Source organism: Aythya ferina (genome assembly GCF_964211825.1).
Source record: "Aythya ferina genome assembly, chromosome: 3".
NCBI lineage: Eukaryota > Metazoa > Chordata > Aves > Anseriformes > Anatidae > Aythya > Aythya ferina.
This window is the reverse complement of record NC_140298.1, coordinates 66,411,712-66,430,003: the sequence shown is the minus strand read 5'-3', so window position 1 is coordinate 66,430,003 and position 18,292 is coordinate 66,411,712. Positions and strand designations below refer to the sequence as shown.

Sequence of the window (18,292 nt, the reverse complement as noted above, 5' to 3'; positions counted from 1 at the left end):
TTAGCACTACTGTTTTCTTCCTCCACAGAATCCATATAGCAGTCAATATATTTCACTGTTGCTGCTTGTATATCTGTACTGGAGTAAAGAAAGTAGTTTTCTGCATGTGCAAGGGCGTAGTTGAGTCTAGAACATCTTAAAATGTGTAAATGTGTTTGAAATCTTTGTCATTCCAACAATATTAATTGTAGGGAAAACTTGATTTAAATCTGGGCAGTCTTGTTTGAAAAGACTGAATAAACTGCTTTATAATAGTTGCCTATCTGAGATTAATCTCATTTTTGTTCTGCATAATTATACAGATTGTCAAGATTATAGTGTAAGTAATTATAATGTGTAGTCCTGTTACTCCTTCGAACTCCTGCCTCCATGTGCCTTATTGTACTTTTCTGCTTTCCTTTTTGTGTACCAGCTACCTTTTTAATCAATTTTTTAACATGTTTGGTTTCATGAATGCATTTATATGGTATATCAATACTGAGCACATTTTTTTTTTATTTTGCTTTGATTTAAAGAACCTGAATGGCTAGAATAGTTATCAGAAAACTACAAAGGGGTATTTCTGGACTGGTTTTGTGACAGCAGCAGTACCAGTTTTCTGCTTTCTTGATCCAGCTGGAATGCTTGGGTATTGAAGCAACAAAAATGTTGTGCTTTGTAGTATGACAGTGTTTTATCCCATCTGATATGGGAGCAGTACTCTACATGCTGTCTTCAAGAATGACAAGTGTCAGATTTTTCTGGAAGTGTTTGAATTCTGTAATGAAGTAAGGAAACCACCGACTCCTTCCAATTTTGATTATGACACATCACATGAAAAATTTTTCTTCTTGTAGGCTCGTGCTGATTATGAATGTGCAACTGTCTTTAGTCTTCATACATGGCTGTTTCTTATTTGAGCTGTTTCAGGCGTCTTCATTCTACCCAACATAATTCACAAAATATGTAAGCCGAATGGTCTTCTATGCTAATCTTGAAGTAGACGACAGTTCTTCCAGTCTTTGTTTTGCCTTCAGTGTCTTTCTGAAACTTCTGTAGTCTATGAAAGCATAATCTATGTTGCTCTTCAGGATTGATTGCTGCAGTGTGTGCTCTAAAAACATTGTTATAGTACAGTTAGCTTCTGCCAACAAGAGAATAATGCTCAGCTCCCGGGGTGTAGAATTCCTTAGAAGAAAGTGATGAACTGGATGAGAGAATATTTCTTCCCTGCTCATGGGCAGTGTTGACAGATCCTTAGTAGCTGTAGCGTACTTGTGCTCTCATCATCTGTTCTCCAAAATTATCTTAAATTTGAGTAAGGATTTTCTAGGAGCCTCTTCATGTCTCTTTCTCCCCATTATCTTTGATCAACTTGCATTGCTTGTAAAGTGGAATGAGTAAGGCCTTAGTCTTAGTCACCTTGTAGACATGCTTGAGACCTGAAGTCCTGAAGCAGGGCTTCAAGAAATTGGAGAAATACCTGCCGCAGCATACCTGTTGTGCAGTGTGAGACTCACTTAGATGCTCCAGGTACCAAGAACTTCCTTCCTCTGGAGGAAGGGCAGGAGAAATCTTGCATGCTGCAGTCCAAAATACATTTTTGATGTAAATTTTCAATACAAAATGGTATAAACAATGTTTTCATCATTCCTTGAAGCCAGTTTTTCCTGAATCTGCCTAAAAGATTTATGAGCTGTTTTTGTCTACTGGGAAGTGAATTTTGTCACTAGATATGGATTTGGCACTTACATTCCGGGAAAATTGGTCTTAAATGTAAGACATACATCCCTGAAGTGATACTTAAAAGAACTGAAGCAATAAGAAGGAGCATTTTATCACAAAATTCTTGCATCTTTCCAGAACAAATATTTGTAGGCTTTCAGATAATTGGTAAGATTTCATGCCTCTCTTTGAATTGAGAATCGCACAAGGGTCTTAAAAGCTGCTTTTACAGCTGATAACCATATGGCACAAGATTCCCTTCAGTCAATGGCTAATGCACTGCCAGTTGCCATAGCAGACTAGGCTCTGAGCAACGGCACATGGAGAAGACAGCTCTACAGCCCTGGTCTTCTGGAGACTTGATAATTTGTGCAGGCTGTCAGTGCGATGCTTTTCTGTTCTTGGAATCAAGAAGGGGGTTAAAACCTTCACAGCCTTTCATTGCTGAGAAGATCAGAGCCTGTGCTTTTGTGTTGCATTTTATGTGGGTAGAATGAAGAAAAGGGAGACTTAAAAGGAATGTTGCAAAATAGTTGCAAGGCCCACTTTTCATGTATTCATATAAGCTATTAAGTGTGTATGTGTTTGCTGGTGCAAGCTATGGGATCATGGAACTAGGGACTACATTTTTTTTAAACCATGCTGAGGAATATCAAAAGCCACAGAATGTTTATTATCTACTCCTGCCTTCTTTCTTTTCCTTTTTGTGTATGTACCCTTCATCCTTTATCTAAGCATGTCATAAGAGCAGTTCTAATTATTTAGAGCCTAAGCTGTGGCAGATCTAGTTGCAGAACAAAAAATTACAAATAATTTAAGTCTTTCTGAATTATAGTTTGTTTAGGCCAGTGTGTTTTCATATTGGAAGAGCTCAAATAGAAGAATTGATGGAGGAAATTGTCAGGAAGTGTGGAAATGTTAGTTTTGACTAATATTTGAGGGCTGTCTTCTGACCATGTCAAGTTCTGCATTATCATACTATAGCCAAAGAAAGAATATTATTGGATATAAGTGATTGCTTGCTACAATTCTTAATAAAAACAAACAAACCTGAAGAACTTCTTGGTTGGTAAGTACTACTAGAAGCTGCACCCCTGGTTAATTTTTATCCTGTGTGTTGAAGTGTGTGATTGGGATTTTGCCTGAGCTTACAAGCAAACTTGGATGCAATAGGTAAGATTTATTTGGTTTTTCAAAGATGTTGTGTTTTTGAATTTATAATTCAAAATATATGTAAATGTTTAAGGTGCTACAATGAAGGACTATGATTAAAAAAAAAAAAGGCAGATAAGACTCAGGATCCTTTTGGTGTGCAGATAGTGCAGTGAATTTGTACATTGTAATTCCCTACAACTCAGCAAATAGCGATTTGGAAACCTCCAGTTTTTAGATATCTCCAACATCTATTGATCTCCTGAGATCTCTAAAACTGGGTATGTGCAGTGTTTTACCTGGAAATGGAAGAAAGTACTTTTTATTTGATTTTTGCTGTTGATAGATCAATCAGTGTTGAATTAGCTATATTTTGTTTTCCTCTGTTTTGCAGTATCATTGTTTTGACTGATTTATAAGAAAGTGAAACAATAGTTGCAGTAATTTTTCATAAATGCAGAGTAAAAGCAGTTGTTTGTAGGAAGCAGTGTTATAAGATCAATTTTCAAAGCACATAATTTTGTGATGTTCATAGAATCACTGTGACCACAGCATAGCGCAATGCAGCACATCATGTCGCATACTTAATGTTATCAAATTGTACGTTATGCTAGGATACACCTACGTAAATTTCTGACAGTCCAGACTAACAGTGATTACTGGTTATTAGCCTGTAGATTTGGGACTTGTTATATTTGTTTAATCAAAATCAAGAAAACTTTATTTTCAGTGATACTTCTTTCTTTTTTTTTTTTTCATTCTAGATATTTCATCTTGGGTCGAGTAGGGTTGCAATGTCCTCTATGTTACAAAAGACCCATTGCAGTCATCAGTTAGCATAAAGGAACATTGGTGAGGCATTTATAGTTCCATTCACCATTATCTTTACTGCTCAGAAATCACAAAGTAACTTTTTTCCACTGAACAGAATTTGTGTTGCTTTGTATGAGACATTTATTACACCGCATTAATTGTAGACATAAATCTAGCTAACTGTGCAGCCTTCATTGCTGAGCTGTTTGTTTTAGAAAACCTAATAAATATTGGACAAATCTGAGGGAGAAAATGCAAGATATTTAGTTGGTTTACAGAATGCAGGATATCTGAAGGTTGCAAAACAGTTGGAAAGTGTCTTTCAGAATACTGAAAAATTGTTTAAAGCTGGTCTATTGTTTAAAGGTGGTCTAAGAAAAATGTGTATGTGTTTAGGTATATCCTACTGCAAAGCCACAATGGTGTTAGTGTTTTAAGATGAGGCAAAACAGAAGTCTGAGCAAAGAAAAAATCAAAATATTAACTTAGGATCATATCTACATTAGCTCCTAGTTTGATGTGTCTCCTACTGAAATGCTAACAACCTAAATGTCAGCTGGGAGCAGACTTTGATTATAATTTATTAACTGTGCTGTGTATATGCAGTTCATTGCTATTACATTGAAATGTCTGCTCTGATCCACAGTATCAAGCTGAGGCAGAGGTATTAAAAAAAAAAAAAAAAAGGAGTATTTTTAGGGGCAAGGAAAATGGAGGAGAAGGGAAGAGGAAAGTCTTGAAATCAAGCTTGAGAGAAACTTGAGTATATGCAAGCACAATGTTTTGGCATTGGATTTTATGTTAAATTTCTGAAAAGTATGTAGATATGTGGAGTGTTTGATATCCAAATACTAAATCTGGAGCTGAGTAGGAAGTAACACTTTTCACTTTTCAGGAAATTGAATTGTTTACTTATTTTTTTCCTCTCCCAAAAGTAGAGGGGAAGAGGGAAGGTGGAAGCTAGCTGCATAAATTGTTACTGTAGATGTACAGTCTGCTTGGAAAAAGGCTTCACTTTGGTTTTATGTCAGGCATTTTATTGCAATTTTTGATGGTTTTGTCTTACGAGTCTTTAAATTAAAATGAAACATGGTATTTTGAAAAGGCCACAGGACTCTCCTTGGTTTAAACTATTTTTTTGTTTGAATGAAATCAGTGAATCAATGTAGATGTTTTTTTTCCCCACTCTGCTTGAAAGTGCTTGTTCACTTCTAATTACATAACCTGAGTGCAGGGGCTTACAGCTGTTAAAGGCAGCCACAGTAAAGTAAACATTACTTCTCATATTTCATTTTTCAGGTGTGTTTTCTCTCAGCTATCTAAGCTAGGGCAGGGTGGGTTTTTTGTTGAAGGTTTTTGCTATTTTCAAAAGTGAGTATTTGTATGTATTTCTGTATTTGTTAATCTTGCTCTAGAAGGAAAACCAGAGCATGACAGGAGACGGGATATTTCTTCTTAGTGTGAGATAACTCATTAAAAAATGTATATAGTGGTGCTAGTGAGAAGGGCTGGTGGTTATTCTGAAGCTGAGGTGATTCAATTTGATAAAGGTAAAAAGGGGTTTTGCATTTCAAATTCAAGTCTGGCATAGAACAAAAATGCTCTCAAAATATTACAGCAAGAGATTACTTCATAAAGGAAGATCTGAATGTGTTGAAATTTTTATCTAGTTGCATAGCCCAGCATGGATGGGGAGGAAATATAAGGTAGAAATCAAAACACTTTTTTTTTTTTTTTTTTTTTTTTAGAGCAGAGGAATAAATCCTAAATTAGCTCAAGTTGTGGGGAAACTGGGACGTGGTATGATTTTCATGTACTCTGCAGATATGCTACCATCTTAACTGAATCCAGAGAAGAAAGAGGATGCCAATTCAGTGTTCTGATCAATGGAAGTGCAGACATTGTGAAGGGAAATATGTAAACATAGTGTTTACATATATATCGCTGTTTAAATTAGCATGGGTAAAAAAAAAAAAAAAAACTTCTAATTTGAAAGCTTCCTGTCACTTTTATATGCTGATCTGCTTTTTCCTTTCTTGTTTAGTATGTTGTCAAATTGAGAAGGCAGTGCAATCCTATTTAATAGCTAATCAGTGATTTATTTGAGAAGTTACTTTTAAGTTTAAAAAAAAAAAAAACTTTGAAGTTAGAACACTTCTTATTCTGTTGCAGTTTTGCCTTAGCATTTCAAGTGCTGTATGACCATCTGCCTCTTTTTTTCTTTCTGTTTTTAATATAGCTCATCCAGTTGATTTTGAGTCACCTTACAGTACCAGACCTGTGTAGACTAGCACAAACTTGTAAGCTACTGTATCAACATTGCTGCGATCCTCTGCAGTACATTCATCTCAGTTTACAACCTTACTGGGCGAGAATTAATGACATGTCTCTGGAATACCTACAGTCTCGCTGCACTCTCATCCAGTGGCTGAATTTATCTTGGACTGGAAACAGGGGAGCCATTTCTGTTTCTGGATTTAGCAGGTCAGTGGGAAATGTACAAAGTATTTTGACAAGCTCTCTTTGTGGAGTTGCTGCACAGGTTTGTCACTAAGTGATTGAAAAGTGATTGAAACCTTATTAAAAGACAAAAAATGTCTTTGATTTGCTGTAAAGTTTGTTCTTATGTAGAGTAAAACAAAACCAAAAAAAAAAAAAACCACACCAAACAGCTAAAACAGCAAGAAGTTTTAGCTATATATGGAAGCAGAAGTTGTTTCAGCATATAGTTTGCATGCCTCAAATTGCCAGTGACTGAGAGGCATCTTCCAGTGGTGAGCGGTGTTTTGCTTTCTTCTGGAATTCTGAAAGACTCCATGAGAGCTAAGCTGCAGAAAGTCCATCTTACAAAGAAAATCTTTGCAGTTGTTCCATGCACAGATTGAGTCATCAGTAGGACTGCAGTAATAAACAGATTACAGTGCATGCTTACAAGGTATGGGTCCTAAGTAATCACTGGAGTGCAATGTAAATGCAAATATTTTCATAAAAATGATTTAAAACATTAGTCCCATTGGGAAATGGGGGGTTTGTGTGTGCATCTTCACACTGAGTTGAAAATATGACTATGCTGTAGGTTATTAAAGCGGCAAATATGCAGAGATTCTTCTCTGTATAATAGCCATGTTCTCTGCTTCCTTAACATATAATTTCTTGCTTTTTTGGTTGTTTGCATCAGTTAAACAGCATCTATCAGTGCACTTCATTTATACAAAAATTGCTGCTCCAACTAAGATAATCATCACTGGCAGGTGAACTTGACTGATAAAAACCAGAAATGTTTAATATATCTAAAACATAAATTGTCTTAGCTTTCATTTGTTTTTGAATGAAAAGGCTGAAAAGTATTCAAATGTTGTCTTTCTTTTGGTGCCTGGGTGCCTTCCCTGGGGTAGTAAAATGATGTGAAGAAATACTTTTACTTCCTTTTTCCAGAGTTTACAGTATAATCCAAGAGCGCTATGCTGTAGTCTTCTGTGCTTGTTGGTAGAAAAAGGAGATAAACATCAATTAATTGAATGGGATACAAATGTTTCTCCTAATTTCCCTAAATCTGGATTTCTTATTAGATACATTATGTGGAAAACAAATATGTAACCTTAACTGAGAATTTGATGTCATAAAGTTTGTTTTCTGATGTGTAGCTATTAAATGTGTTTTTGAAAACTTAGTGTGACCTTTTTCCATTTTCATGACTCTTTTTTTAAATGTGCAGTGCTGTTAAAAATTTTGTGCAGTATTAAAAGAAATGAATGTCTAAGCTCAGAGAACTACAAATTTTGCAATTCTGGCATATCTGGCTTCCTGTTAGTTTAAATAGTTATCTCTTAACTAAATTGTGTGTGTGTTTTAACTTCACTACTGACGTAATAGCAGCACTGACTTTAAGTCAGCTGTTCTAAAATAATTATATCACCATTATGTGGGTATTGAAGAATCCAGGAAATGTGAGTCATGACTTCCCACAGTTTCTCCTTTTGAACTTTTAGACGTTTCTCATCTGGCCTGAGTTTGGAGAGTTATTAGCTAAACAAGAGTTTCGAAAGGCTGGGGGTACTTTGAATTTCCTAGGAATTCTGTCTTACAATTAAATTTTCTTTTTAATGTACTCTTCAGAATATGAGCATTGTAGAAGTTACCAGTTGTTTGGGGAGATTGTATTGCTTGTTTTATCAGTTAATTGCTTACATCTTCCAAAAAACTTGCTCACACTTTCAGATTGTAGTTGTCCTTTGAAGATATGAAATATTTATATATTTCTCTATGTGTAATAGTAGAGGACATGTATGACTACATTTATTAGTATAAAATCTTCTCTTGCTGCCTACTGCATGAATGTTTCTGAATCAGTTGGATGGTTTCTCTTCATCCTTCTTTTTGGCTCTTACCTGATATTGAACCTGGCATTGATGTTCATCTCTCTTTCTGCAAAGCAAGTTTTCAGTAAGGCAGCGAGGTGTCCTGTGGAGTAACAAGCTGTGTCTTTTATTTTGGATTTACTTGATAAAAAGTTGTTTTGTGACTAGGTTGAGTTCAAACTGGCCTAAATTGCTTGTTCGGATACTTCAGATTGATCCATTTTGTGGTAAGCTGCTATATAAACAACCATGAATGGCTGTCAAGTCACTTAAATAGAAATGTAGAAGTTGTTTTGAAGAGCTCCATTATGTTATTTTTAAGGCTAGCCTATGTTCATCCATTTGAGGAGAAGTGGGGGGAAAAAGTTATTTTCTAAATTAAATTTATAAATACTTCATAAACACTGTAAATTGCTGCAGTATAAAATCAGGAAAATGCTAAAACCAGAGTAACTTATCTTCAATAGATAACAGGCATTTGACTTTTGCAGAACCTCTTTTTATTTTGTTTTTATATATTTTTGCACTTTTTTCTCAGCACTTAGTGTTAAAATTGTCACTGTTGAATTGGAAACCAGCGGAGTTAGATTAATTCTCACAACTATACTGTTTAGCTTATAATTCCTGCTAGTAGATGCTTGTTTAAATGATATTCTTGCTTGAGATTTATTTTGGAAAATATCTTCCAAAATGTTTATATTTGTTTTCTTCTGACACCTAAAAGAGGTAACTTGTACTTACATCTTTTAAAGTGACACACAAATAACTGTAAAAAGAAAAAATCATTTTTTCTTGCAGAAATATATTAAAGTAGAAACTTTTTAAAGAGTAATTTAAGAAGTGACTGAAACAAATACTGTGTTATCATGAGAAGATAGAATGCTTCAGGCATATGAACATCCTGAGGCAAAGCTGAAGGTATTTTTACTTATTGATAATATCTATTCCTTAGGGCTAAAAATGACTATCATAAATTTTTCAGATCAACGTATAATATAAATTAACTGAACTTTATGATTTAGAGTGAACTAAAAGTACGCAGAGAAGTAAAAGACAAATGAAATGAAATATTTGAGCAGTATCAAGTGTCAGGAGTGCGAAGTGACAGGGAATAAACAAAGATTTCACAGAAAGCATTACATATTACATAATCAACACTGTTTCTCATGGCAGTAGAGGTGTGGTGAATTTGTCAATGCAATGGGAATATCAGCATGAGAGGATAAGACCTGTATAGGAGAAGTGGAGCAAGTTGATTGGAGGCAGTAAATACCAAGATGCTGAATAGATGCTCAGGTGTTTAAACACCTAAATGGTGATGGCAGCTTTAAAAACAGAGTTCTGCATGCAGGTTTCTTTATATCTTTTGTAATGTGGCTTATTTAAGCTGTTTTGCTTGAAAAACCTAAGGTGATAGGATTTTTACTTGCTTCTAACATTTTATACTGAGAGAATGAATTCGCAGAATTTCCCTGTTGTGATGCAATGTTTACATTTCAAGCACATCTAGAAACATTTCTTTAACAATTGTTGTCATTACAATTTGAAATCTTTAGTTGATGTTTATTACAGGTATGCTTTGACAGCATTTAACTTGGCGATGGCTTGCTATGAAAGGGTTGTGAGGCACTGGAACAGGCTGCCCAGGGAAGTGGTGGAGTCACCATCCCTGGAGGTCTTTAAAAGACGTTTAGATGTAGAGCTTAGGGATATGGTTTAGTGGGGACTGTTAGCGTTAGGTCAGAGGTTGGACTCGATGACCTTGAGGTCTCTTCCAACCTAGAAAATTCTGTGATTCTGTGAAACTAGCAGGAAGGTTAGGTAGCTACTGCAACATGCATTTAATAGTCACGAAAAATATGAGTATTGTACAACTTGACAAGGATTCTCATTTTAAAACTCCTACCTGTTTTTTAATTTTGACAGTTTTAGTAAACCCTAGGGTTGCTGTAACTGAAGCAAAGATTAAATAATGTTTATTTTGCATGTTTTTATTGAAGTTGCTTAATTTGTGTTCAGAAAAGCACAAGATCAGATACTTAAGCTCCACACTTGAATGCAGTGTTTTAAGATCTGATGACAAAGTTCAATACATGTTGGATTTGAAGACAACATTTTAACGATTAGAATAGTTTAGAGGGAGGCAATGTGACTTCATTTAAAAGAAAAACAAAAAAGTCTTGGCCTTGGGAGACAACGAACAACAGTTCTTGAGAGTAAGCAGAATGATGGAAAGAGATTTCTTATTTAAAACAAACAAAAGACTGAAATACTGTAGTCTAGAATGAGGATGAACTAAAAGGTAGAGGTCTGTTTCAGTGCCTAGCAAAATTAAAGTAAGTGTTCAGATTCCAGTAGGTTGTTTAACTGATCATATTTCATAACAATCACGAAGGGAGCGAAGGGAAATCACTTTGGAAATTGCATGTATAAAGCACTGTTAGTAAAAGAAAGACTAAAGGGATGGATGACTATGCAGAAAGGAGGAGATACTATAAATAGTATCCAGTCAATCTTCAGTGAGTAAAGGGAGAGGTGTGTGAAGAAGAGAAATACTGCTTTGGATAGAAGGGGTTGACTGTTTTCAAATGAGCCCAGTCACAGCCAGACATCCAGTATCTGTTAAGTCTGAGAAGTATGAAGGCAATGCCACTTTTGTTGGGAAGCCTGAGACCCCATGTTCTACCTTGCCTTATGGCTTTGGAGATCTGCATGGAATGAAGTTTGCAAAGACCTCTGCCCTGAGCAGCCTATGAAGTGCAAACAACAATGGGAGAACTCTGCAGTTCGTACTAATGTGCTCTGCCCTGTTCTGGTTGGTGACTTCTTCAAATTTCTTCTCCCGTTTCTGTTCATTTCTTCGCTTCGTGCCTGTCAGCTTGTTCGTGTACCCTGCTGTGTGTCCCTTATTGCCCTTGCCTTTCTTTCTATTTAATATCTCCTGAAGAACCTTTTCCAGGAAGACAGCAAAGCTGTGAAGAACAAGTGGTGTGCTCATTGCTATTGCTCTGTTTGCACTGTCTGTGTGTTTTAAATGTAATGAAATTAAATAAAATGTTACAAGGATAATAACTATCCAAGCTGGTGAGCTTCGAGTTCTTTTCCAAGTGTAGGAGGTTAATATTGTGTTTCTCTGACCTGGTAATGTTAACTTCTTATAGTGACAGGAGGAGAAGTGTTGATCTGTACCAATATTTATAATGGCCAAGCCCTGTCAAATAATGTGGCAGTTAACCTTACATCTATTATTGCAATGGAATAGTTCATAAAATATTTATCTGTTAGCAAATTAGAAGCTAGAGGTATAATAAATGGCAATTGACAAGGTTTTATGGAAAATATCACCATTCAAACAAACCTGATAATTTGTTGATGAAAGAAGCTGTGTGAATGTGTTGTTAAAGCACTCATTAAAGAGAGGAATCGGCTAATTGGCAATCAGCAATGAATCCATATGTCTGCACTCTGATTTCCAGGGAATTTCCATCCTGTGTTTTTCCACAACAGTGTTGAACTCTGTTGCTGGTCTAAAATAGCAGTCTGATGTTTAGATTTTTGGTGTTAATTGTCACGAAATGTCATGTCATTTTAGCTGTGACATTCCTGTCAGAGCTCACCAGTCTAGCTTACAGGTGAATTCGCTGTATCTGGTATGAAAACAACAGACAGGTGCTTGGTGTTTGATAAGCTCTGATTCTTACAAGCTAAAATAGATTCTGAAGACAGCGGAGTTGCACTAAAAATACTGAAGAATTGGTTTGAAGGCCATACTTAAGAAAACCCCCATGGGTATGGGGCTTCTGTCTTTCCTCAGTGTCTTTGTTTCTCCTTGTGAAAGCTCATAAGTATTAGGGGCTTCTGAAGGTTGTCTTCTTCAAGCTCCCACTTGAAGTGCTGCTGTTCCCTGTGCTAGGTCAGGTCAGTCAAGGTCTCGGGAGACTCTCAGAAACCTTTGGGGTGGAGGTTTCCCCCTGGAACCTACTTTCCTTTCCCTGTTGCAGAGGATTTGCATAATGAAAGTAAGGCCTAGGAGCTGGGTAATGTGCAAGATGAAAGGAATCAGGAAGGGTGATGACAAATGGCAAGTAAGATTTGAGTGAGTAATGAAAAATAAGGAAAAGGGAAGGTTTGAAAGCTTGGATCTTCAAAGAGATATCAAGTCCTCCATTATTCTTCAGTGTCACTGACAAATACCTCCCTAAACAAACCTTTATTTTTTCCCCTTGAGATGATGCTTTTGCAACTTGTTTTCAAGGTACAATTGCTCCTTTAAGGCTGCTTTAGTGACATCAGTGTCCTTCTGTCATGCATAGCATTATGTAGCTTTTTGTTTCTTAAGATTTATGTGGTCAAAAAGAATAACATCTAGGATGCAGTAGTAAACGTTGATGAAACAGCCTTAACTGTCAGACCACCTTCCATTTTTGAATATTGATCTCAGTTCATTAATTTGGTCTTCTGAGTTTGTACAAATTTGATTCACAAGTAATTTCTTCAGAGTGGTTACGAATAATTTACTTTAACCTAATCGCGTTTTCTGTTAATTAATTGATGTGGCATAATTACTGTGGTCTGTAGGATTCTTATTCCTGAAAAAAGTATTTCCCGTTTTTCATGGTTAAAATTGTGACAGTATTCAAAGATTTTCATTAGAAAGCACATTTATTTTTTACTTAATGTGATTTATTGCAGGTTCTTAAAAGTTTGTGGCTCTGAACTCGTTCGTCTTGAGTTGTCTTGTGGCCATTTCCTGAATGAAACATGTTTGGAGGTCATTACTGAAACATGTCCAAATCTTCAGGAATTAAATCTTGCATCATGTGATAAAATACCACCTCAGGCTTTCAACCACATAGCCAAAGTGGGCAGCCTAAAGCGTCTCATTCTTTACCGAACAAAAGTGGAGGTAGGAACAAGTATTTTTTAACTTTTCGATAAGTCTGTTTAGTCCTGATAAAATTATTACTTTTTCAGTGCTGAAGAAGTGAATTAGAATTTTGTATGTGAACTCAAAGGTAAATTAAAAAAAAAAAAAAAAAAAAGAAGAAAGGTAGACTCAAAGACCTAAGTATTTTGTTAAATTCAGAAGTTTTTTTAAAAACCAAAAAATCAGCCTGTTTTAGTTTGCATGCAGCATGAGTGACTTCTCACAGGCTGTCTGAAGAAAATCATAAAATAATAAATGTGAGGTTTTTTTTCTGGTACTCCACACAGACTGTATTTGGCAATGTAATTGGGGAAATTGTCGTGTAACTTACATTACGTTGTAATGTAACTTCCAGTAATTCTCAACATCCTGTGCTTTAGAACAGGTAGTGGATTGCTAGATTCCTACTGTCTTTGTATATTAGCAGTATTTGTGATATGGAACACACTTTTTTGTACTTGGAAAATACTTTCCAAGTACAGTTTAAAGATTATTTCCTTACATAATTACTTAACTTCCCAAACCAGCATTATAATCATTTGCAGCATGTTTCCTGTCTAGGATGGAATGTTGTACATGTTAATTGTAAACACTGCTGTAGTTTACTCAATTCAATGAACGTTGTAACCTACTAAATTCAGCAATTGCGATCCAAAGCAATTCCATTGCTTCTCACTAACAGCATTACTCATGTCCTATAACCTTACTACTACACGGAAGCTCTCATACTCATTGTGCTTTTTTTTTCTGCAAAAGCTACTGCTTAGCTCCAACATGAAGGAAAAAAAAACAAAACACAAAACACATCTCTGCAGGTTCTAGGTTAAAGATTTTCAGAAGGGTTAACTTGTGTTTACTACTGTTTGTTTTCATTACACAAAAGTGAGATTTTGACAGTGGATTGTGTTGGGGTGTTCAAATCAGAGCAGCTGAACTAAAGGTCATGCCTCATTTTCAGGATCTCTAAGGGGGTGTCTGAAGTTACAGTTTATCTTGCTTCACTTAAAAGTGGTTAACAGTTAACACAAGTTACAAGGTCACAAGTTACAAGGTTAGTTGTTTTATGTTGTCCTTTTTTCGGGGGAAACTGGATGTACTTTTACATCCGAAGTCTAGATAACTGTCTGTAGTGGTGATATGGTTAAAGCAAGGTAGTTAAAGGGTCAGCTACCTTGAACTGTTGGCATTTGCTGTGGGGTATGTAGGCAATTACCATGAAGCCAATGTCCCTCAATAACACATTACTTTAATATTTGTTCCATGTATTGAAATCTTACATACTTAATAATTATTGTTTAATTCAACCTAAAAAATTGGTAAGCCCTACTTCGAAGTGCCTTGAATAAAACTCTGAATTGCTGTACTCTGGGTGTATCTATTCTGTTTCTGGCTCTCTAGTCTCTCTGTCAATCTTTAGTAAATCTCCTTATGCCACTTTGTGTGGGAGCTCTGTAATAGAGATAATTCACACAGCCTTTTCAGATCTGCGAGTTTGAGAAGTACTTTATCAGAGAAAAGAGAGCATCTTCAGTGATCTGAGATTATTGTATTAAAAGTAAAGATTATTCAATCAACAGTAGAAACAAAATTATACCATCTTCTTGATTTTACTCAGGTAACTTTAAAAAAAAAAAATCACATTTGTAATAGTGCAACAGCTGCACTCTATTCTGAAAATGCTTGGTAACTCTCATTTCTCAGGTACTGCTTTGCTGAGCAGAACTTGAAATTGGATTGGATGTAGATGGCAATAATTTCCTGACTTTGAAAACTTTTAAATTGTGAAGATTCATTTGTCTTTCACGTGTGTATGGACACAAATCTGCTTGTAGTTGACAAGAAAACTCATTCATAATGAAACTTATTCAGGGTAGTGCTTTGATTTTTTTTTTTTAACATAAATATAAACAAAAGCCAACCATGTAAAATAAATTTTAGAGAGAGAGGTAGAGAACTTGGGTAGGATGCTTTTGTGATACTTGTTAATCTGAAGGAATTGTAATCTTGTAATTAATCTCCTTGATACAAAATTGGGGTGATGTGTTTCCGGAGATTCTGAGGTATGTTTGAAAATGTGAAGAGGGAATTAATATGGAGAGAGAGAAAAGTAGGTAAAAGGTTGACTGAAATGAGATGTCTGAGGGATCATAATTTTCTTTAATTGTGCATTAAGATACACAAAAAGTCAGTCACTGAAATTGAAACACAGTGAAATGAGGTGAAATGGGAAGAGGAATACCTTTTATGGTTGTTATCAGTCTGATGAATTTATTGTCATAGCTGATCAACACATAAGTTGAATTATTTAATGGAAATGATTGTATTTTTGTGTGCCAAAATAGCAATAATAAAGAGAAAAAGAAAAGGAAAAATAGGAATTAAAGCTCTAATTGATTTTTAATGAAGAACCCCTCTCTGCATGTTATTTGTGATGCCAGTGAAAAAGGGGCATTCTCCGTAGTCATCAGTCTCGGTGTAAAATGCAGTACTGTGCTAAAGCACATCTGCATAAATAGGACAACTTGTTCTTCTAGTTGTGAATTTGGGTGTGTGATTAAGTAACATAAGATATGGAATGGATATTCCATCCTTGTCAGTATAGTCATAAAGCTGTTTGTATTCCTGTGTGATGCTTTATACAAAGTACAACATGAACATTAACATAAAAGAAATGGTATTTTTTTCAAATATAGACAAACTTCCATGTTCCTGTCCAGGTGTAGGATCTCCTTAATCAAACTACATCTTGCTTTCTCTTTCCTTTTATTTTTTAAATGAAGGGGAAAAAAAGTAATTTATTTGAACATTGATACTTAAGGTATTTGTCGTACTTTTCTGTTTATGATTGTGACACTATTGTATAAGTTAGAATCATAGAATCATAGAATATCCTGAGTTGGAAGGGACCCTTAAGGATCATCAAGTCCAACTCTTGACACCGCACAGGTCTACCCAAAAGTTCAGACCATGTGCCTAAGTGCACAGTCCAATCTCTTCTTAAATTCAGACAGGCTCGGTGCAGTGACCACTTCCCTGGGGAGCCTGTTCCAGTGTGCAACCACCCTCTCTGTGAAGAACCCCCTCCTGATGTCAAGCCTAAATTTCCCCTGCCTCAGCTTAACCCCGTTCCCGCGGGTCCTGTCACTAGTGTTAATGGAGAAAAGGTCTCCTGCCTCTCGACACCCCCTTACGAGGAAGTTGTAGACTGTGATGAGGTCTCCCCTCAGCCTCCTCTTCTCCAGGCTGAACAGGCCCAGTGACCTCAGCCGTTCCTCGTACGTCTTCCCCTCCAGGCCTTTCACCATCTTCGTAGCCCTCCTCTGGACACTCTCCAACAGTTTCATGTCCTTTTTATACTGTGGTGCCCAGAACTGCACACAGTACTCGAGGTGAGGCCGCACCAGCTCAGAGTAGAGCGGGACAGTCACCTCCCTTGACCTACTAGCGATGCCGTGCTTGATGCACCCCAGGACACGGTTGGCCCTCCTGGCTGCCAGGGCACACTGCTGGCTCATATTCAACTTGCTGTCTACCACGACCCCCAGATCCCTCTCTTCTAGGCTGCTCTCCAGCGTCTCATCGCCCAGTCTGTACGTGCAGCCAGGGTTTCCCCGCCCCAGGTGCAGGACCCGGCACTTGCTCTTATTGAACTTCATGCGGTTGGTGATCGCCCAGCTCTCCAACCTATCCAGATCCCTCTGCAAGGCCTTTCCACCCTCATTCGAGTCCACAACTCCTCCAAGTTTGGTGTCATCAGCAAACTTGCTCAAAATACATTCTATTCCTACATCCAGATCGTTTATAAAAATATTGAAAAGTACCGACCCTAAAATGGAGCCTTGAGGGACCCCACTGGTGACCGCCCGCCAGCCTGACACAGCCCCATTTACCGTAACCCTTTGGGCCCTGCCCGTTAGCCAATTGCTCACCCATCGTATGATGTTTTTATTTAGCTGTATGGTGGACATTTTGTCCAGTAGGATCCTATGGGAAACCGTGTCAAAAGCCTTGCTGAAGTCCAAAAAAATCACATCAGCTGGTTTCCCTTGGTCCACCATACGGGTGATCTTATCATAAAAGGAAATCAGGTTAGTTAGGCAGGACCTACCCTTCACAAACCCATGCTGGCTGGGACCAATGACTGCTTTGTCCCCCAGGTGCGCCTCAATAAGTTCGAGAACCATCTTCTCCATGATTTTACCAGGCACTGACGTGAGACTGACAGGCCTGTAATTGCTAGGGTCTTCTTTCTGACCCTTCTTGAAAATCGGCACAACATTTGCCAGCTTCCAGTCTACCGGGACCTCTCCAAATTCCCAGGATCGTTGAAAAATAATTGAGAGAGGTTCCGCAATGACATCCGCCGGCTCTTTCAGCACCCGGGGATGAATCCCATCCGGACCCATGGACTTGTAGGGATCCAGGTGGAGTAGCAAATCCCGCACACGTTCAGGGTCGGTTGGGAGTTTGTCATCCCCACCGTCCCGGTCCTCCAGCTCAGGGCACCCTGGGTCCCGAAGCCCATCATCGGCATTGAAGACAGAGGCAAAGAAGGCGTTAAGCGTCTCTGCTTTGCCTATGTCATTGTCTGTGAGGAGACCTTCCCCATCAAGGAGCGACCCTATGTATTCTTTAGTTCTCCTTTTTCCGTTCACATATCTTAAAAAAACCCTTTTTATTTTCTCTCACAGACACAGCCAGCTTCAACTCTAGGTGTGCTTTGGCCACATGAACTTTCTCCCTACAAACACAAACAGCATCCCTGTATTCTTTCCATGACGCCTGGCCCTCCTTCCAGTAGTGAAACACTCTCTGTTTCCGCCTAATCTCCATTAGAACGTTCCTGGTCAGCCACGCCGGCCTCCTGCCCCGCTTGCCTGACTTGCGATATTTAGGAATTGCCTGATCTTGTGCTTCTAGGAGGCATCGCTTAAAGAGTGACCAGCACTGGTGGACATCGAGGCCTTCAAGAGCAGTTTCCCAGGGGACCTTGCTGACTAGTTCCCTGAGCAGCCTGAAGTCCGCTTTCCCCATATCTGGGGATGAGGTTTTGGTGGCACTTTTCCTTCTGTCACCGTAAATTTTGAACTCAACCACTTCATGGTCGCTATGACCAAGGCGGCCACCAATCACCACATCTCCCACCAGACCCTCTCTGTTTTCTAGCAACAGGTCTAGGAAGGCACCTTTCCTAGTTGGCTCCGTTAGCACCTGCACCAAGAAGTTATCATCTAGGTGCTTCATGAACCTTCTGGACTTGCTCGTGTCAGCCGTGTGGCACTCCCAGTTAACGTCCGGCAAGTTGAAGTCCCCCATAAGGACAAGGGGAGTCGATCTC

The 18,292-nt window shown here is 37.7% G+C and overlaps 1 protein-coding gene across 5 annotated transcripts in view; it reads left to right on the top strand.

Moving 5' to 3' along the window:
* FBXL4 (F-box and leucine rich repeat protein 4) overlaps positions 1 to 18,292 on the top strand; it is a 59,685-nt gene that overhangs the window by 16,276 nt on the left and 25,117 nt on the right. For all 5 annotated transcript variants that reach the window (XR_014691235.1, XR_014691236.1, XM_084513864.1 and 2 more), the window contains exons 5-6: positions 5,909 to 6,153; positions 12,720 to 12,933. Coding sequence is in view for 3 of the 5 variants with exons in the window: in XM_084513864.1 (XP_084369990.1) it covers positions 5,909 to 6,153; positions 12,720 to 12,933 (459 nt within the window). In the remaining 2 variants the exon portion in view is untranslated. The remainder of the gene's footprint in view (positions 1 to 5,908; positions 6,154 to 12,719; positions 12,934 to 18,292) is intronic.